General features: G+C 38.2%; 1 protein-coding gene across 7 annotated transcripts in view; it reads left to right on the forward strand.

Annotated features, from left to right (window-relative positions):
• LSM14A (LSM14A mRNA processing body assembly factor) overlaps positions 1–22,417 on the forward strand; it is a 98,754-nt gene that overhangs the window by 2,969 nt on the left and 73,368 nt on the right. For all 7 annotated transcript variants that reach the window (XM_070557354.1, XM_070557355.1, XM_070557356.1 and 4 more), the window contains exons 2-3: positions 18,353–18,516; positions 20,449–20,578. In XM_070557354.1, the coding sequence (XP_070413455.1) occupies positions 18,353–18,516; positions 20,449–20,578 (294 nt within the window). The remainder of the gene's footprint in view (positions 1–18,352; positions 18,517–20,448; positions 20,579–22,417) is intronic.

Genomic DNA, 22,417 nt, shown 5'->3' on the forward strand with positions numbered 1-22,417 from the left:
TCTGGCGTTTATAGTTTTGTCACTTAAGTTTACATCTCTAAATAATAGAGTTTAGTTTTGTCCGTTTTTTAACTTTATCTAAATGGAATCATCTTGTATATATTTTATTTTGGCTTTTGTTGTGACATAGTATCATGAATATAACACAAGTTTATCCATTCTGCAGTTTTGGATATTCTGCAGTTGATGTTTAAATTGTTTACAGTTTTTGGCTGTTATGAACAGTGCCTTTATGAACATTTATGTTCAAGTGCGCTGATGCATGTTTATGTAATTTTCTTGAGGGTATATACTTTGAATTACAGGATCATGGGGAATATGGGTCTTTATCTTTATTAGGTAATGCCAAGCAGTTTTCCAAAGTAGTTAACTAGTTTTTCTTTCAGTTAATGGTATATGTGAGTTCTAGTTGTTCCACATCCCTCACCAACAGTGGTACTTAGTATCAGATATTTTAATTCTATCTAATCTGGTAGGTATGTGGTTGTACCTCGTTTTAACCTGCCTGATAACTGAGACGAACACCTTTCCATATCTTGGTTGTTTGGATTTCATCTTTCATGAAGTGCCTTTGAAATCTTTTGCCCATTTTTTCTACTAAATGTGTATCTTTTTCTAGAGTTCAGTATTCTGAATATGAATCCTTTGCTGGATCTATCTGTTGCAAATATCTTTTCCCATTTAATGCTTTCTTTTGGTGAACAGAAGTTCTTCGTTTTAATGTGGACATGTTTTTGTTGTTTTTTTAAAGATTGACACCTGAGCTAACAACTGTTGGCAATCTTTTTTTTTCTTGCCCAAATCCCCCCAGTACATAGTTGTATATTTTAGTTGTGGGTCCTTCTAGTTGTGGCATGTGGGACGCCGCCTCAGCATGGCCTGATGAGCGGTGCCGTGTCTGTGCCCAGGATCTGAACCAGTGAAACCCTGGGCCACGAAAGCAGAGCGGGTGAACTTAACCACTCGGCCGCGGAGCCGGCCCCTAATGTAGACATGTCTATCACTCTTTTCCTTTATGGCTACTGTTTCTTTTCTTTTAAGGAATTTTTCCCTACCCTGAGGTCATGGAGATACTTTGATTATCTTTTCAAAACATTTTATTTTGCCTTTTCATATTTAGGTCTATAATACACTGAAATTGATTTTTTATATGATGTGACGTATTTAAATCTTTTTGTTTGTTTGTTTTGTGAGGAAGATTGGCCCTGAGCTAACATCTGTGCCAGTCTTCCTCTATTTTATGTGGGACATTGCCACAGCATGGCTTGATGAGTGGTGCTAGGTCTGCATCTGGGATCTGAACCTCCCAACCCCAAGCCACCAAAGCGGAGTGTACAAACTTAACCACTACATCATCGGGCCGACCCTTAAATCTTTAAATTTAGTGAGGGATTCACTTGGTTGTTATGGTCCAGATTATAATTTAGATCCTTTACTTGGATATTACCTATACTTTAAATCCATCTGGAACTATAAAATACTCTTGAAATTTTGGACTAGTTATGTTTGATGTGGTATGTAATTAGGGTGACCATATAACCTGGTTTGCCCTAGTGGAAAGTCCCTGTTTGTGCCTGTTGTTTGGGCATAATTAGGAAAACATCCCTTTTCTCTCTTGAAAATGTTCCAGTTTAGATAATAAATTACATAGTCACACTGTATACAATCAAAACCCAATCCCAGAGGTACTGCTAAATGGATGATGTCCTTTATTTTCTGCTAGAGACTTCACAGACTAGCTCTAGTTCTCTGAAAGTGAAATTGAGGTAAGTTTGATGGGATTTGATACCCAGAATCTTGTAAATGAATGTCAAGAAATCTTAAAGACAACCTAGAAAGACTTTTGGGTCAGTCTGTTAAGTATTTAAGTATGTTAATAGCTAATGTGGGGTGTTTGTTTCTTGTGGCCTTTGTCACAGCTGTTTGTTTTCTTCCTAGCACTGATTATGGCCTATGCATAATCTTCTTTGCTTATTTGCATGTGTTTATTGTCTGTCTTCACCTTTGCCACCGCCCCGCCACCCCAGCTCCTGGGATGAACGAATGTTTATTTAATGAATGAGTAAATGGAAATGATTTAGCATTTTAGTTTATTAATCTCGTAGAAATCTTTTGGGGATATCTCCAAATAATATTTTCCCATGTTCACAATTGTATTTCTCTTTAAAATTAAAATACCTAAGATCTGTTGCCTTCCCTAACAGTGAGAGATTTTTGGAGACTAGGGATACAGAGGATAAAGTCTTGTGACAAAATTGACATTGTTGGGGAGACAGAGTTTTACCTTATGACTCAACCTCAATTATAATTTTCATTTAAAATTTAAGGAAAGAATCATTTCAGGATGTTTGAGGGAACTGCAAAGTGGTGATATGAACTAATAGTTTGTAGGATATTTCCAGCTGTATTTGCACCTTGTCTGAATGTGATGCCCAAGCACATGCTAGATCCTGGATACCAAGAGATTCCCCACGTAATGGAAGCACCATAAAGGCGTGCTTTTTTCCTCACTGGTTGCTCTATCCTCAGTGCCTAGAACAGGGCATGGCACATAGCAGACCCTCAGGAAATCTGTGGTAGAAGATGCCCTCTGGGAACGATTTACCTTTTGTTTTCTCTGTGATGCTTTAAAGTAATACTTCAGTTAACCATTTTAAAAACTGGATATCATTGAAGTAAATTTTTTTTTTAAGATTTTATTTTTCCTTTTTCTCCCCAAAGCCCCCCTGTACATAGTTGTATATTTTTAGTTATGTGTCCTTGTAGTTGTGGCATGCGGGATGCCACCCAGGATCTGAGCTGGCAAAACCCTGGGCCGCCGAAGCGGAGCATGCGACTTAACCGCTCGGCCACGGGGCCGGCCCCTGAAGTAAATTTTTTAATAGGTAAAGTGTTAATCTGTAAAATATTTTATTCACAAAAGTCTTATTCTAGTTTTATGGGATTTTTGTTTGTTTGTGGAAGAAAATGTGACCCAAAGGGCCAATTGGAATATTTAGTAGCTCTTTGACCTTGGACAAGTCATTTAACCTTAGCTTTAACTTTGTCTTTTAAATAAGGATAATAATGCCCATCTTTCAGAGTCTTTCTGGAAATTAAAAGAGGTAGTATCAAAAGTAACTAGTTTATTGTAGGTGCTTGATAGAGAGTAGGTATCTCATTGTTATTTCCAACCACCATCTCTATCTCTGTCTAGGTACTCAGTCTCTAGTACCCCAACTCCATCAGTCGTTGAGGCCTGCTATAGTCTATACTCTGTGGATCTTACTACCTTTCATTGTCCCATGAAACTTTACTTCCCTCTTTATCCTGCTTAAATTCTACAAGCACTTGTTACAATCAGTACCAGCATATACTCTCAACCCTTCTTCCTCTCCTGCTTTCTTGCACAAGCTTGGAGAAACCACAACCCTGATTCTGTTAGCACAGACATGCTGACCAGTTTCACTTTAGATTTATGTTCTCTAACCCTTGCAGTCATGGTTACTTCCCAGTAGTCATACTATTTTCCCATAGTCCATTCATTTTGTTTTTCTGCATGACTATATTTCATTCCTTCTGTTTTCCTCAGACCTCCAGCCCCTACTCCCTGATCTTCACTTTCAGCCTGTGAACCTTTCTTCTTATTTAATTAAGAAAAGAGTAGCGAACAGAAGATAATTTTTGATCAACTCATCCCACATGTACCCAGTTACCTGCATCTGTGCCCCAAACCTCTACCCTTTCTCCGGTCAATATAGATAAACTGTTCTACTCTCTAAGGCCATCTTCCACTTGTGTAATAGGTTTCATTCCCCTCTCGATGATTCAAGGACAGTGCTCCAGCAATTCTCTACTCTCTCTCCTGTGTATTCAGTTTTTCCTTATCTACCAAATCCTCCTTGTCTCCTTACAGATATGCTGTTGCTTCACCCATCTTAACAACATCAGCAACAACAACAAAAGCTCTGCTACTCTTAACTGCATTTCCTCTTTTCTCTCTACTGCCCCATATTTATCCTTCCTTTTGCACTAAAAGTCCTTGAAGGAGTTGTCTGTACTACTTGTTTTTGTTATTTTTTGAACCCACTTTATTTAGGTTTTTCTTCCCACAGATGAGAAACTGTACTTATCTAGGTTACCAAAGACTTCCATGTTGTTAAATCTAGTGGTTGATTCTTATCCTCAGTCTGCTTGACTGATCAGCAGTACATGGCGCAATTGGTCTGTTCGTAAAACACATCACTTGACATTACCTTGGTTTTCTCATACCTCACTGGTTACATCTCAGTCTCCTTTATTCTTTCTTCAACTCCTAAACTTCCAAATGTTGGAGAGCTCCAGGGCTTAGTTCTCTCTTTTTTTCCCCTTTTAAAAATTATTTACTTATTTATTTTATCATCTGCACTCTTCTCTTGATGATATCATCCAGTTCATAGCTTCAAATACTGTTTATACATTACTGACTGCTATCTCCAGCCTGGACCTCTCCTGTGAACTCATAACTTGTATATCCAACTGCCCCTTTAACATCTCATCCTGGAGGGATATCTGCTAGGCGTCTCCCATTCAATATGCCCCAATCCTCTTTCTTAACAGCCTTCTCCATCTAATCAAATGACAACTCATTATTTTAGTTGGTAAGACCAAAAACCTTTGAGTTATCCTTAATTCCTCAGTTCCTCTCACACCTCATATGTGTTTCTGATCCTATCAACTCTACTTTCAAAATATATCTAGAATTTGACCTCTTACCACCTCTGCTGCTCTACTCTGGTCCATTAACTCTCACCAGTCTATGCAGAGGGGTTCCTGCTTCTTGCTTACGATGTTGATCTCTTACTTGCTTCTCTTTTTCCCCCAATATTGTTCAAGTGTATCTTTGTCATTTTAAAAGAAACTTGAATTTGTGGGTGGCAAATTTTCTTAGTGAACTTTTGTTTTTCTTGATTACTTGATTGATTGGTCAGTTATGTCACTCTAAATTCAGAATCTTTTTTCTGTAGAACTTTGAAGTTATTAATTTGTTGTCTTCTCACATTCTGGTGTTGCTGATGCCAATCTGATTCTCAGTCACTTTTTTCTCTGGAAGCTTTTATCCTTGGAGTTCAGAAATGTTACCCCACTGGTGTGTTTTTTTCCTTAGTGATTCTCTGTGGACCTTGTAAATCTGAAGACTCAAGTCTCTTTTACCTAATGAATTTACTCTCTCTGTCTCTCATATTAGTTTCTGTTCCTCCCCACCCCTGTTTGTTTTGTTTTGTTTCTGAATTCCTATTGGATGCATTTATCTTTTTTTTCTTCTGGTTTTATATTTTTATATCTCTGTCTCTTGTTTTTATAGTTTGAGAGATTAAAATATAAAACCAACCACAAGGAAGAATGCTCAACTGAAAGCAGCTTCAAGAGTCAAGATTAAATTTAGACTGCAGATTGGACATGCGTTTACTTTTCCTTCCTGTTGATAAATCATACTAAAACTACATGAGAGGGACTTTTTAGAAAAGACATAAACCAATAGAGAACAGAGTAGACTTGGAAAGGAGACAACAGCAACAAAATTTTGGAGGCTGAAAAGCAAATGGATGAGTTTAAATGACTTCTTAGCAGAATTGAGAAAGCTGCTACCTAAGTAGGGGCAGTGAGTAAAGCCAAGTAGTAACCGGATTTGCACCCAAACTCCTAAAAGGCTCAGGAATTGGCATCATCAGGCGCAATGGAAACTAGAAGACTATGAAGTAATTAGAGGTGAAGATAGAGCTAAATACTGGAAGATGAACGCAAAATTTATTTCAATAGTTGTCAGATTTCCAAGTCCCCTTTTCACGCAACTGGATAACTACTCTTCTCCAACCCTGGTATTCTATGGAGGAGTAGAGGTTCTGGAGAAACCTAAGCACAGTTGAAAGCAAAGGGACTTGCCACACTAAAGATGGCATGGAACAAATGGGGCATAGGGGAAGCTTGCATCTGCCTGGTGCTTATTATTTAATAAGCTGTTCATTTATGAGAATTACTGAGCGCTTAGTATGACAACATGCTAGACACTGTGCTAGATGCTAGGAATCAAAAGCGAACAATACAGATAACGTTCTTGAGGACACGACATCTAAGCTAGGGCCTGACAGATAAGTCGCGATTAGCCACATGAGGAGGATATCTAGGAAGAAGTATCTGGTCTCAGGCCTCAGGAAGTTTGCAGTCTAACAGGGAAGCAAACACAGAAACAACTACAAAGTCCAAAACTCTTATCCTGGCCCACAACACCTTGCAGCTCACTTAAGCTGGGACCACACTGGCTGTCATATTTAGGTCTTCAGGTCAATTGGGTTCCTTCAGATTTGGGGGCTTTTTACAAGATTCCCTTGAATTGGATGTTCTTCCCCCACTCTTCACGTGGCTGTTGAAGAAATGAACAGTGCAACAGATTGAGAAAGAAGTCACAAAGGAAAGAGAAGAACTAACAGCTCTGGAGGGCTCGAGTACCAATAAAAATGTGTCAAATAATAAACTCAGAGGCCCCCTCCCCTTTTATTTTGCTTCCACTGCTAAATTTATCTTAATTTATTCAGTTTGTCGTTTGAATGGTAGGCTGATAAGTCTGGGTTTTCTTGGTGGATTGTAGGGAGCCATTGAAAGTTTTTAGCCAATAAAGTGATATGTTAAAGTCTAGCTTTCGGAAGTTTATACTGACAGCATTGTGCAAAAATTGGTTGGGGGCGAGGGGAGACTCTGACAATGGTGAGGTCAGTTGGAATATTTTAAGAGTTTGGGAAAGAGGAACTATAAGCCTAAACTAGTAATACAGAGAGGAAGGAACGGATACATGAGAAATCAGGAGAGTGGATTGGACTTTAAAAAATTGACTAGACAAGGAACAGGGGGAAATTGAATGATGGTACCTATAGTGGTTCCTGTCAACCAGAATTGGGAATGAATCATGAGGGAATCAAGTCTATCTTTCTAGATTCTGCTTGAGCATCATCACCCCTGCAAAGCCTTGCCAGAGTCTCCTAATCAGGAAGTGTTAGGTATACCTTCTGTGTTCTCATTTTACTTTCTGTTTTCTTTTTGTGCTTATGAAGCTTTTCTTATATGTTTCACTAGTATCCATCAGCATCTTTTCCCCCTTGTGTCCTTTGTCCATGGCAAATTAACCACTTGTTGACCACATGAAGGGTTATTGTTTCTAAAGTTTTTTCCTTGGTCAGGTAATGTGTAGTTGAACAACTTGATATTTAATAGAAAAAGACTGTGATAAGTGAAGACAGTGTTGAGGATATATTATTTTCTCAGATTAGTGATAATGAGTATAGATCAATTTTCTTTTGCCATCCTGCGCTTTATAGAAATGTTTCGGGATCTCTTATCTACAATTTCAAAGAGATCCTTGTAAATGTGTTTTGCATTATTGCTCTTGTTTTGTTAGTGCATCACCATCTGAATTTTCAGATTGGTCTTTTGGTTTTACAATTCTCTCATCATGCCACTCTCTCTAAATTCTTATTCTCACTAGTCATTATTTCCTTAAACTCAGTCTGAAATTCTCATGGTCAGAGAAAGATATATCTGAGTAGATCTGCATATATTAGTAATCCAAGGGGAAGAATCTTGCATGGAGGAAGCAAGTGAAGTTGCAAATGAGAGGAGCTAATTAGATCTCAAACCTAAGGTCTCAAACCCATAATTGTGGGCAGTGACTTTGGATTAAAAGAAATGTTAAGGGTCTTACTTCCCGCCAAGATTGCAAGGAAGAGGGAAGAACATGAGTGAAGACAATGAAGTGTATTAATGAAAAGGACAAGATGGCTTTGGGTCTTTAAGTCAAACAGGAGGTTACTTTATCTTTTAGAGTTAAATCGTAAGGAGTTAGTTTTAAGAATATTTTGGAAAGGTGAGGGGAAAGTCATCTGGGTCATGAACTCTGGAGGTGGCAGTAGTTTTTTACCTTCCAGTCACCAGTGATTGGCATGTAATAAGCACTGAAGAGATTGAAAATATTGCAGAGAGGAGGTCAGTAGTAATGTGTCTATTAGGGGTGACTAGTCTGTAGTGGGTACAGGAAGAGATGATAAAGGCCGAGGACAGATGTTTCGCTCAGTGCAGTAACATTCCCTGACAGAAAGAAAGTAGTGTGGGTAAGGGTGAAGAGGGAGCTGAAGAAAAGAATGCAGGTGTGCAGAAAGTGGAGGTTTCTGGAGGCAGGCTGTGATCTGTTTCAAAGAGCAGGCCTGTGGAATCTTATTTCTTAAATCTTCCCTCCTGGGGCTGGCCCCGTGTTTGAGTGGTTAAGTTCACACACTCTGCTTTAGCCAGGGTTTCGCCGGTTCGGACCCTGGCAGACATGGCACCACTCATCAAAGCCATGCTGAGGCGGCGTCCCACATGCCGCAACTGGAAGGACCCACAACTAAACATACACAACTATGTACCCTGGGGCTTTGGGAGAAAAAAGGAAAAATAAAACCTTTAAATCTTCCCCCCAAGTAAAAGATCCAGAGCCTGCTTACTACCACCCTGCCATCAGGCTCTGTGCAAGGGTTCTACATCGTAGAAGAGAGAGCTTTAAAAATGGTGCTCTTTCAGTACTTAATTAAACCTTGTATTAAACCCATATATAACAGCTTCTTCCAAATGTGCAGTCTCTCAGATGGTTTCAGCAGGAGTTAGTGTATGTTACTGGATGTACAACCAGTACTGTGCTGATGGATAAATATCAGAAAGATGAAAAATACCAAGTTCAACTTTTTTTTCTTTTTGAGGAAGATTAGCCCTGAGCTAACATCTGCTGCCAATCCTCCTCTTTTTGCTGAGGAAGACTGGCCCTGAGCTAACATCCCATGCCCATCTTCCTCTACTTTATCTGTGGGACGCCTACCACAGCATGGCTTGTCAAGCGGTGCCATGTCTTCACCCGGGATCTGAACCAACAAACCCCGGGCCACCGAAGCGGAACGTGTGCACTTAACCGCTGCACCACCGGGCCGGCCCCCAAGTTCAACTTTTAACCACATTTTTTCCCCTGGTTTGATGCTTTTGCATATATACTGTTTTTTAAACATGCTGTTTTTTCTGTTTTTGTGTCCTGTTGATGTTCAGTTATTTCTTTTTGCTGTAAATAGTCATTCTCCCATTTTATTCTAAGTAGTTTTATTGTATAATAACTTTAAGACTGTATCATAAATCTTATTTCAGATTTCCATTTGAACTTAGCCTTAGTTTCCTAACTTACATTTGGGCATTTCTTGAATAATTCAACCTTTTGTTTATTGCTCTCACACTGTGGCATTCAACAGACTTATTTTTCTCGTCAATCAATATTAGAGCCTAATGTATAATTTTTAGCTTGTGTCAAAAAGTTTAGGCTTTTGGAAAATATTAGTGATGTCATTTTGGAGGTACAGACTATACTTAACTGTGATATGATATGATTATCATATTTGAACTTAGAAAGCTTTGGTATTTTATAATAAGATATTATGTTGGGGAGTTGGTGATTACAGCTCTTGCCTCTAGCCAGGTACAAGTTTTAATTAATACACTGGTAACCAAGTTTGGCATTAGTATGATGCTTGAACTTGTCTTGATTTAGACATAGAAATTTTTTTAGATAAATGATGTTTAGTCAGAACTCTGTTTCCATTAAAAAAAAAAAAAAAGGACAATCATGGGATGGGATGCATTTCTACTAATAAATCTTTGCTATTGTTTATATCCAGAAATAGGGTCTTGATTGTACTCTTTAAGAATAACAGAGAAAACTGTTTTCCCTGTTTCCCACTCTCTTTTGTTAAACAACGGGCTAAAACTTAGGCTTTTCTAGTTTGAGGAATAAGAAAAACTAGAATATTTATTAAAGCAACGTAGCAACATAATGAAGTTTAGAATGTACAGGACAACCATTCATAGATTCAGCATTCTAATCCAACTATTGTTATCATTTGTGTATTCTCTTCCAGGCTATATTTGTAGGTGTGTATGTGTGTTTTATTGAGGTGAAATTCATGTAACATACAATTAACCATTATAAAGTGTATGATTCAGTGGCATTTAGTCTGGTCACAATGTTGTGCAAATACTGCCTCTTCTTATTTTCAGACATTTTTCATCGCCTTAGAAGAATACCGCTGCTCATTAAGTAATCCCTCCCCATTTGCCCTTTCCCCCAGTAACCACTAATCTGCTTTCTGTTGCTACGGCTTTTCCTATTCTGAATATATTGTAACAAGGGGGTCAGTATGTGATGTTTTGTGTCGGGCTTCTTCCATTTAGCATAATTGCTTTGGGGCTTCATTCTAGCTGTAACGTGTGTCAACGTTTCGTTCTTCTTTATGGCTGAATAATATCCATGTGTATGTGTATATGTAAATATAAAAAACAGAATTTGTTTATCCATTCATCTGTTGATGGGCATTTGGGTTGTTTCCACCCTTTGACTATTATGAATAATACTGGTTTAAACATTTGTGTACAAGTTTCTGTGTGGACATAGATTTTTACCCTTATGAGAGAAATTGCCGAGTCATATGGTAATTCTGTGTTTAATTTTTTGAGGAACCACCAAGCTGTTCTCCACAACATTCCCATTTTACATTTCCACCAGCATTGCACAGGGATTCCTATTTCTCCACATCCTCACAAATCTTTATTATTTTCTGCTTTTAGTATTAAAGCCCCATCCTAGGAGTTGTGAAGTGGTATTTCACGATGGTTTTGATTTGCATTTTCATAATGACCAATGATATTAAACATCTTTTCCTAAGCTTGTTGGCTGTTTGTATGTCTTTTTTTGAGAAGTACCTGTTCAAGTTTTTGCCCATTTTTAATTGGATTGTTTTTCTTTTTGTTGTTGAGTTGTTGAGTTCTTTATATATCCTACATATTAAACCCTTAGATATGATGTGCAAATATTTCTCCAATTCCAGAGCTTATCTTTTAATATTCTCAATATTGTTCTTTAATACATAGGTTTTAATTTTTGTGAAGTTCAATTTGTCTGTTTTCTCATTTGTTGCTTGTGCTTTTAGTGTCAAATCTAAGAATCCATTGTCAAATTCAAGGTCATAAGATTTACTCCTATGTTCTCTCTTAATGGTTTTATAGTTTTGGCTCTTAGATTTAGGTTGTTGACTCAGTAAAAGAAAAACTCTATTTCTCTTTTACTCTCAATACTTCTGGCCACCAAATGCTTGGGGTTTTTTCCCCCCACATCTACCAATTCTCCAACTCCTTGGACACCCATTGGGTGTCCTACAATTTAATTCAATTTTGACACTATCTGAGGGTAGTGTCATATCCCAAAGGTTAGGAGATCAGTCCCACAAGACTACCACACACACACTTCATCCGCCAGTCTCAAGTCCCAGGTTGTGACCTGTACTTCTGACTAACTGGCTATAAATTGGGGGTTCCCATGACCCCCTCCTTGCTTTGATCATTTGCTAAAATGGCTTGCGGAACTCAGAAAAACAATTTACGTATTAGATTACTGGTTTATTATAAAAGGATAAAACTCAGAACAGCCAGATGGGAGATATACATAGGGCAAGATGTGTGGGAGGGGAGTGCAGAGCTTCTGTGCCTTCTCCAGGCATGTCACTCTCCTGGCACCTGCACATGTTCACCAACCCAAAAGGTCTCCAGACCCTGTCGTTCAGGGATTCTTAGGCTTAATCATGTAGACATGATCAATTATCAACTCAGTCTCCAATCCTTCTCCCCACCCCAGTGGATAGGGGGTGAGGCTGAAAGTTCCAAGCTAAGAATCATAGCTTGGTCTTTCTGGTGACCAGCCCCTTTCCTGAATCTATCCAGGAGCCCACCAAGAGTCTCCTCATTAGAACAAAAGGTATATTCTTATCACCCAGGAAATTCCAGGAGATTTAGGAACTCTGTCAGGAATCAGGGCCAAAGACGAAATATTAGAACAAAAAATGCTCTTAGTAGATTTATCTCTTAGGAAATTACAGAGTGTCAGGGAGCTCTGCCCAAAAGCTGCAAACAAAGACCAAAATATATATTTCTTATTATGGCAAAGTATCATACCCACTTTGAGTTAATTTTTGTATATGGAGTAAGGTAGGGTTCCAACCTCATTCTTTTGTATGTAGTTATCCAGTTGTCCCAGAACAATTTTTTGAAGAGACTGTTCTTTCCTCATTGAATGATCTTGGACCCTTGTCTAAAATCAGTTGGCCATGGATGTTTGGATTTATTTCTGGACTTTCTGTTTTGTTCCATAAATCTATATGTCTGTCCTTAGGCCAGTACCACGCTGTTATGACTGCTATAGCTTTGTAGTAAATTTTGAAATCAGGAAGTGCCCGGCTCAAGGCCCTAACCCCTCTAATCACATGACTGTTTTTTCTAGTGACCATTTATTTATTATATGAAAATATTCTCCCATAATTTACTAAAGTGTTTTCGTGGTTTTGTTTCTTAATCCATCTGGAGTTTCCTCTGGTGTAAGGTGTATCCCAAGACCATTGATTGAAGAGCCCTTTATTAGATACGGCACCTTGTCATCAGGTCCTGAGGCCACTTTGTGAAAAGCTCCCTCTGGGGTCAAACGCAGAACACCCGGATGGTCTGAGGGGCACAGGCACACCAGTCAGGACAGACTGACTGACTTGCTGTGTGGCAAGGAGGATGCAGCTTGGGGAAGGTGGTGGTGGTGGAGATGGAGAGAAGTAGAACATTCCAGAAATATTTAGGAGCCAAAATCAAGAGGATTGATAACGAATTAGGTTGGGGGCCTTAGGGAGAGGCAGGTGCTAGGGCTGACCTCCCGGTTTCCAGGTTGTGTAACAAGTGGTGATGGGCTTGCAGACATAAGACAGCTGGATGGTTATTAGGGATCCAGAGACCCCATAGCTGAGAAGGAAAGCAAGGTTGCATGGGGTCTGGAAGGCTCTGACCCACCCCTCTGTGGCTCCTTTGCTCTCACTGAGGTTATGTGGGACCCCACCCCACGGCTCCATTCTCTCTTCCTGCTGGCTCCTCATCAAGGCCCTTGGGTCTCACTCCCAACAACTGCATTGGCCCAGCCCAGCTTACTGACTGATTCCTCTGAAATTGTGTCCCCTTCATTCCAGTCAGCTCGGCCAAGGGACTGGGCTCCGTGGGGTCACCACTTTTGCACTGTGGACTCAGTAGACACTAGTGGGAGGGGGAAATTATTACCGCTCTGCTTTTTCAGTTAGGAATTTCATTCAGCTTCTAGTAATACACACTAACAATAACAGTGGCTTAAACCTGGTGGAAATTGATTTTTCTCTTATAATAAAAGAAGGCCAAAAGTCGACAGTTCCACGCTGGTGTGGAAGCTCCATGAAGGTACCAGGATCTGGACTCCTGGGTTCTTGCTCAGCATCTGCTCTGTGCAGTTTTGTAATCTGCCTCATATACATAACATGTTTAACGTTATTGTATATTTACTTTTTGATGTTACAAATTGTATAGCAGTCTATTTTGAAAAAAAGTGGTCAGTTGTAGAATTCTAAGTAAAAATTGCATTTGATAAATCATGTTATTTTGGTGAGCTTAAGTGTTTTTAAGACTAACCCCTTTCTTTAAGTACCTTTTCACCATCGCTTGCCCAGTAACTTCCACACTGGTCATCTGCTTCCATTTTCATTTTATTTTCCGCAGTTGCAGAAGGACGAATACTGTAGAATGATGGTTGCCAGGTGCTAGGGGTAGGGAGAAATGGAGAGTTGTGGTTCAACAGGTATAAGGTTTCAGTTAAGCAAGATGATAAAGTTCTGGAGCTCTGCTATATAACGTTTTGCTTATAGTTAGCAATATTGTACTGTATACTTAAAAATTTAAGAGGGTTGGGGCTGGCCCTGTGGCCGAGTGGTTAACTTTGCGCGCTCCGCTGCAGGCGGCCCAGTGTTTCATTGGTTCGAATCCTGGGCGCGGACATGGCACTGCTCATCAAACTGCGGTGAGGCAGCATCCCACATGCCACAACTAGAAGGACCCACAATGAAGGATATACAACTATGTACCAGGGGTTTTGGGGAGAAAAAGGGAAAAAATAAAATCTTTAAAAAAGAAAAATTTAAGAGGGTAGATCTTATATGTTCTTACCACGGTTAAAAAAAAGAATTGAAATGATAACATTAACAAAAATGGTGGCGAAGTATACCCAACAATTAAGTTGTTTGTCAGCTTAAAAGAGAAGATTGAACCTAGCTTGATGGAAGAAGGTATAAAGAAGAGAGTTGAGGAGACAAGAAGACAGGGAAAGAGTTCCTAGAGTTCAGAGAGAATCTTGGCAATAAGCACTTCTAAGACTGAGTATGTAGCTGATAGCCAAGAACAAACTTGGGAAGGGTGGGCATCATATACTATTTTTCCATGGCTTGCTGTGTTTAGCTGCTGTTATCTACAAGTGCAAAAAATAAAAAGTTAGGAAAAATTGGAGATGTGCCATTGTGATTTCCGACTGTACTGACGTAATTCCCTTACCAATTGTACATGAACTACTTCATGTGTTGAAATGTGTTGTAGCAGAACAGTACTGGTAATTTTCTACCTTTTCTGTGCTTGTCATGCCCTCTTTCTCCTCTCAGTGCCCTGGTTTCAACCTTCACCACCTCTCATTTGTTCTGTTTCAGCCATATCTGCCCTTCTGATCTCTTCTAATTAATTTGTTCTTTATAAAGTTACAAGCCTTGTCTGTTGGAAACATTGAATCTGTTCAAACCAGCCTCTGTCATTAGAACATGTTTTTCAAATTCCTTGTATGTACAAATTATTCTTCATAGTCTCTACTTTCATACTTTTTCATTTTATCCTTTCTGCTGTATGGTAGAGGTTTTTTTCACACCATGTTTTGGAAAGTATGTTCTTAGTTTTAAACTGTTTTTGGTTACCTTTAGGACCTCAAATAACAAATTTTTAAGCCTACATATTTTAATTTATCAACATCCCCCAAAATTTTATCAAATGACTCTGTACTATAAAAGATGAGAGTATTAGGGCTGGTGGTGTAGTGGTTAAGTTCACGTGCTCCGCTTCAGCAGCCTGGCGTTCACAGTTTTGGATCCTGTGTGTGGACCTATACACCGCTCTTCAGGTCATGCTGTGGCAGTGTCCTACCTACAAAAAAATAGAGGAATACTGGCACAGATGTTAGCTCAGTGACAATCTTCCTCACCCAAAAAAAGAGAAAAAAGATGAGAGTATTAATTTGTGTATTTCCTTTGTATTTTCCTCTTTTTCCAGCCATCTTTGTCTCCCAGTTTTTGTTAGAATACTTTGTGGTATAGATACTGTCTTGACTTATTTTGTTACACTTTGTAACTTTGTAGCCTTTTTCAGAACTATTAAATTTACATTCTATTCTAGGTCCATAGCAAATTGTCACATACATTTCTGTCCTTAAATGAATTTATTGTCCATCTCTTATGTCTTGATACCGCTGTTTCTGTGAGTTCTTTATTTTGATATAGCAAAGGATAAGTCTGTGTATGGCTTATAGTGCAGTAATTTATTTTCTGGAAATACAATGAATCCTTTTTGATCAAATTTGGGTCTTCATGTCAGGAAATTTATCTTTAATTATGTTTTTTTCTTATTTATTCTGTTTTTCTCGGAGACAGTCATTAACTAAATGATAGATCTACGTAATCATCATCTTCTCTCTAACCATTTTATTGCTATACTTTTCCTTTACATCTTATTTGCTTTTTCTCAAAATTGTTTTCTATTAATGACTCGGTTTTACTGCTTTGACTGTTCTGTCTGTTATTGATGTATTTATTAGTTCTGCTGTTATATTTGTCTTTTCTATTTTTCTTTTTTTAACTCTGTATGCTACCTTTCCTTTCAGTGTAATTTTGATCATATGAGTTTTATTTTTCTTGAGAATGTAAAGCAGTTTTTTCTGAATGGATTTTTCGTCTGTCTTTTGAATACATGGTCTAGTTTGAATGGTTTCCATTAGGCCTAGGGAAGCCTAATGCAGCTTTTCTGGTTTTGTAGAAGGAGGGCCTTTGACTTTCCCTGGTCTCTGCTTCAGGATGAACTTATCTGTTACTTTGGAGGCCTAGGGCTTCATGTGTTGTATGGTGGTGGTGGTGGTGGTGCTGAGGTTAGGAGTGAGATTGATTTATTTGTGATTTTCTTAGTCCTGCTTTTTCTAACTCTTCTTTAGCCTTCCTTTTGGATAAAGGACAAAATGTAGAACCTTGACACTTTTGCCCTGGTAAAGTACCATTTGACCACCAGGGGAAGGGGAGTTTCAGCTAGTGCATTCCACATCTTTTCCCTTATCGCATCTGTGCCTCTGTGTCTGCATCTGCCAAGTTGGCAATGCCAGTGCAAATTTCTCAGGGCATGCTACATAGGGATTCTGAGAGTGGTCTTTTAGTTTGAACTAACTTGTTTAGTATCTGAATTGATGCTTTTTAATAAAATTTCCTGGTATGAGTTTGAGGTCTTTTTCTGGTTTAGAGATATTTTAATTTTTTTATTTTCTTTAGTTTTGAGGAGGGATATTCTTCTGCAAACCTGTACCTATGCCACTATCTTTCCTGGAAGTCTCATAAGTACTAGAAAGAATTTTTAGGATTAAAAAAGACCATTATTTAAACTGAAATAACATTCATCTTCAATCTAGCTCTGAATCACTTCTGAGAGAAACGCCTACATTCAAAAGTTTGCACAGTGGAACAGTAAGGGGTTTACTTCCTCTGGGACACTCTTTAATTAACTTCTTATTTGGGACTTCTATATGGATGCAGACATTTTCAGCAGTTTCCTGAGACAGTGAACCTGAAACTTCAGTATTCAAAAGAAACTCTTCTGGGATTGGTTTAAAATGCAGATTTCTGGACCCTCTCCCCAGAAAGTCAAATCACTGGATTTGAATGGAATCCCAGAAATCTTTTTAGCTAGCTTACCCTGATGCAGGTGGTCCACAGTTTAATTTTCAATAATTCTATCTTAATGTTAAAATCTGATTTAAAGCCAGTCCTGATGGCCTGTTGGTTAAAGTTAGTCGCTCTCACTGCTTTGGCAGCCCAGATTTGGTTCCCCATGCGCAGAACCACACCACTCGTCTGTCAGTAGCCATGCTGTGGTGGCAGCTCACATAGAAGAACTAGAAGGACTTAGAACTAGAATATACCACTATGTACTGGGGCTTTGGGGAGGGGGAAAAAAGAGGAAAATTGGCAGCAAATGTTAGCTCAGGATGAATCTTTCCCAGCAAAAAGTAAAAAATACATTTTTAGAAAATCAGATTTAATTATGAGATAGATGTCTTAGTTAACTAAAGTGTTTCAGGCTGTCCCATGGGGCAGGATAGCTGACAGCTGCTTGGCTCGGCTTCTAGAAGACCTACTGTGTACTCACCAAGATAGATATTTTCTTAACCCTAAAGCTTAAGTTCCAAAACTTGGGGATTTTGTGAACTGGGAAAATCTTCACTCACTACCCCCCCCCCCAACAAGAAATATCACATAGGTTGCCAGTTTTTTATTCTGCTGAATGAGGGCATTAAAAATAAATCAACAGGGGCCGGCCAAGTGGTTAAGTTTGCACACTGCGCTTTGGTGGCTCAGGGTTTCGTGGGTTCGGATCCTGGGTGCGGACGTAGCACTGCTCATCAAGCCATGCTGAGGCGGCGTCCCACATAGCACAACCAGAAGGACCCAGCACTAGAATATATAACTATGTACTGGGAGGCTTTGGGGAGAAGAAGAAAAAATATTAAAAAAGAAGATTGGCAACAGATGATAGCTCAGGTGCCAAGCTTTAAAAAAATAAAATAAAATAAAAAAATCAACAATGAAAGAAAGGACGTTTTTAACACCTCCTCGCCACAACCACCAAAGATATAAATTTTTTTTTTAAATGTAAGAAGAACATAGCTTTATAATACAGATAGTCTTTTATTTTTATTTATTTTTTAGATTTGTTTTTCAATTTTTTCCTTTTTCTCCCCAAAGCCCCCCAGTACATAGTTGTATATTCTTCGTTGTGGGTCCTTCTAGTTGTGGCATGTGGGACGCTGCCTCAGTGTGGTTTGATGAGCAGTGCCATGTCCGCACCCAGAATTCGAACCAACGAAACAGTGGGCTGCCTGCAGCAGAGCGCGCAACCTTAACCACTTGGCCACGGGGCCAGCCCCATACAGATAGTCTTTTAAATTAACAACATTTAGCTCTAAGCAAACCCACTCTATTTTCCCCTTTTTAAAAAAAAAAAAAAATTTTTATTTAGTTATGTATTAATGAATACCTTCTCATGGACAATATTTAAGACCTGCTGCTTGGTATTTGGAACAGTACACTTATAAGAGGCACTACCTAAATGTGATGAGTAGATACATACCTCATATCCTCTGTTTTCTTCCCAGTTCGGTCCTTTGGTACAGAAGACAGACCAACAGATCGTCCAATACCACCTCGAGATGAAGTCTTTGAATACATTATATTCCGTGGAAGTGATATTAAAGACCTCACTGTTTGTGAGCCTCCAAAACCACAATGTTCTTTGCCTCAGGACCCAGCTATCGTTCAGGTAAATGGTAGTAACTTTGTCTTGGAGTGTAAGTAAACTTCATGTACGTGACTAGCCTTAGCTTTTGCCTCTTCTGGGTTTTTGGTGTTTTTAAATTTTCTCAATTGAATGGTCATGTAGCTCTAACTGTATGAGAAGCACTATCCAAAGCACTGCACGTAGAATGAGTCAATTCTCACAACACCTTCTGAGCTTGGCACTATAGTTATTCTCATTTAGACAAGTGAGGAATATGTATATATGATATTTATTTTTACTCAAGGGCATAGCTGATTAAACGCTTGTGGCCCTCATAGTTTTCTTCCTGAATGCATTTTCTTCTCAATCTTTTTTCTTGCCAGAGTCTTTGGTCATTTGCACTGAAATAATGCTTTTTGATTTTTTTTAGTAGTGTAATACTTTTAGATTCTTTTAAATTAACTTTCCCTTTTTTGTGCTGTGAGTGATAAATTCTTAGTTTTCCACAAAATAGATTCTTAAAATGTATGTTATCTTGCATAGGATTTGTTTTACTTCCAGCTATTAAAATACCTGGGGGGCTAGCCTGGTGACGTAGTGGTTGGGTTCATGTGCTTCACTTTGTCAGTTTGTAGGTTTGGATCCTGGGCGTGGACCTTCCACCACTCCTCAGGCCACACTGTGGTGGCATCTCATGTAAAATAGAGGAAGATTGGCAACTGATGTTAGCTCAGGGCCAATCTTCCTCATCAAAAAAACATACTTAAAAATAAAATTCCTAATAAACTCTTCTAAAGAAAATATAAATGGTATATAAAATTAGAATGGAAAAAAAGAAAGTGCCTTTTAACATTTATTTACTATTTATTTTTCCTGAATAGAATATAAGATAAGCTTTTTAATAAGAAATGGTAAATATGATTTCTTGCGATATAAACTGGAGAAATTCTCTGCTTTCATCTCTACCCTCGCTTTTTAGTCTTATTTTTGAGGAAGGAATCCTGAGAGAATTTAAACTGCTTAAATGGAGGGAGAGAAAATACATTCTAATAGAGATAGCTGCCTACACCAAAGAATAGTGTTATCTGACTGTCTCATATATATCTTTTGATAATTCTCCGGGGAACCAATTAATAAGTAATTAGCTTTATGAAATGAGAAAAGCCAAGAGAGCACAAATCAAAATGGTGTTGAATAACTTCTTCCACCCCCCGTAAATTTTGGCTTCTGATCTTTGGATTCATTAATTCAAGTGGTATTTGTTGAGCACCTGCCATGAGCCTAACACTAGCAGTGAATACACAGACAGGGTTGTGCCATCAGTGAGCTTATGTCCTGGTGGCTGTATACTTCATATTTATATTATGAAATATTTTATATTAAGATAAATTAGTGTATAAAGTGTGCATGTATACATATTAAAATATATTTTATCTTTTGTAAGTTAAGGATTTTATAAAATGTTCTTTAACTTGATAGCCATATTTAAAAATGTAAATGGGTTTGTGTACAGGGTTTGTTTCTGCATCTCTTTCCTATAAATTTAATAGTACACCTTAAATTATTGAAAATAAGAGTAAAATCAAAGGTAGATGTCTTATGTTAGCACCAGACTAAAACTCAGAATAACCAAATGTGATTTTTCTCATGTTTTTTAAGCAAAGTTATTTCACTTACTCAAGTAACTTTTCCTCAGTTCTTCTATAAATCTGCTATAAAACTCTTAACTCAAGAGTTTATTGTAGAAAAAGTATTTATAAATCACATTGAGTGTAATTGACGTATATACAAATATGGAAATCAGAAGGTTATTCGACTTTTAATTTTAAATGCACGTCGTAAGTTTAAAATAATTTCTTTTGTGTCTAGTAGTTGTACTTTAATGGTTTTCTAAGAGATGTAAATATCCAGATTTCTTTCTGTTATGTCCATGTTGTTTAGAGCCTGGAAGAATAACCCATGATCTTTCTTCAGTCTTCGCTAGGCTCATCTACTTCTTCATTCCAGTCAGTGGGTTCCTATGGACCTTTTGGCAGGATGCCAACGTACAGTCAGTTCAGTCCAAGTTCATTAGTCGGGCAGCAGTTTGGCGCTGTTGGTGTTGGTATGTTATGCTTTTTTTTTCTTTTTTTTTGGTAATTTCCGTCTTTACCACAAAGATACATAAAACTTACCACCTTTTGTAACCTGTTATTTTAAAGACTTTATTTAATATCCTTAATGATTAATGGTTCTTTAAAGGTCATCTCTCAGAATAGTCACATTTTTTTAAAACCTGGATATATCCAATTACAAATTTCATTGAATGTTGTTTTAAAGTTACATAAGATATCCATTTTAAAATAAGCATTTTTCCCCAACAGATAGGTTTTCAAAAAAGGATTGAAAATAATGCTATTATTACTAGGGAATAATAATACCATTAAGGAGTATTTACGTTATGTAGAATGTGGATGGTTGTCTCATTTAACACCACCTATGATAGATACATAGAGCGTGTTTGAGGGCATGGTGTTTTGTTTCTGTCGTAAGGTTTTAGAAACATAACGCTATAAAGAGAATATATGGGAGGGCTGAGCTGATGGTAGTCCTACTTGTGATTGGAAGACAGAGGCACACCTTTTTGTGTGCAAAAGCTAGATGTAATCAGATCAGCTCAGTGTTGTTTTCGTAGTTGCATTTTTGGCTCTTAAGTACATCTTTATTGAAATTCCCACAGTAAAGAATAACTTTTTAAATCTCAGACTTTAACCCTTAATCTTTTTTAGTTGCACTGAAGTAATCATTTATCAGTTTACTTTGTTTCACTGAATCACAAATCCAGTTTCAAGTGAATCTTGAAACTCGTTAATGTACTAGCAAATTGTTAAAATTAATTCCTTTCTATGAATATACTTTTTAATATAGTTGTGACTTTTCACATATGTAAATTGTTTTACTTATTCACAAAATAAAAAAGGATGAGAAAAGTTAAGTCCTAAAATTGAATGAATACAAATAGAAACAACTGCTGCTGGTTTGATAACTGGTTATAAAATTGATAACATAACCACACAGAGAAAGTAATTCAAGTAACTTTTACACTCTTAGCAGGATATATTATAAGAACAAATAGAACTGTAAAAAACTTGACTTAGTGTTTGTAATTGGTAGTGGTATTGGTGGGGTTTTTTTGGTGAGGAAGATTCCCTCTCAGCTAACATCTGTTGCCAATCTTCCTCCTCTTTTTGCTTGAGGAAGATGATTAGCCCTGAGCTAACATCTGTACCAGTCTTTCTCTATTTTGTGTGTGGGTCACCACCACAACATGGCTTGACAAGTGATGTAGGCCCACACCTGGGATCCGAACTCACGAACCCAGGCTACCGAATTGGAGTGCCCCAACTTAACCACTACACCATGGGGCAGGCCCCTGGTGTTGTTTTGTTTTTTGTTTTTTGTGAGGAAGATTGGCTCTCAGCTAACATCTGGTGCCAGTCTTCCTCTGTTTTGTATGTGGGCACCATGGCTTGGTAAGCAGTGTTTACATCCATGCCCAGGATCTGAACCCGTGAACCCCGGGCTGCCAAAGAGGAGCATGCAAACTTAACCACTGTGCCACTGGGCTTGTTCATTTTGAAACTGTTTTGTCTATATCACTGGCTAGGGCAAATGAGTAATATATTGATGTTATTGGGAAATGGTGTTCTTACTGTGGAGAAGGGCGATACAAATATAGAATGGGGAAAGGTAGGGAAGAACCCTGCACTGCTGAGTGTGAATTGGAGGTATGAGTATGAACTCAGTTTTTTAAAACTGGTTGTTTCCTGACTCTCTTCATGGAAAGGGCCTAGAAGCAATGATACCCAGTAGCAAAGAACATGTGTAGACCCAATTCTTGGTTTCTAAATACTATTCTCCACTGAAAGGAACCTAGGCCCCTTGAAAAAAAGAAGAAAAGAGG

The sequence above is a fragment of the Equus przewalskii genome, chromosome 9 (assembly GCF_037783145.1).
Source record: "Equus przewalskii isolate Varuska chromosome 9, EquPr2, whole genome shotgun sequence".
Taxonomy (NCBI): domain Eukaryota; kingdom Metazoa; phylum Chordata; class Mammalia; order Perissodactyla; family Equidae; genus Equus; species Equus przewalskii.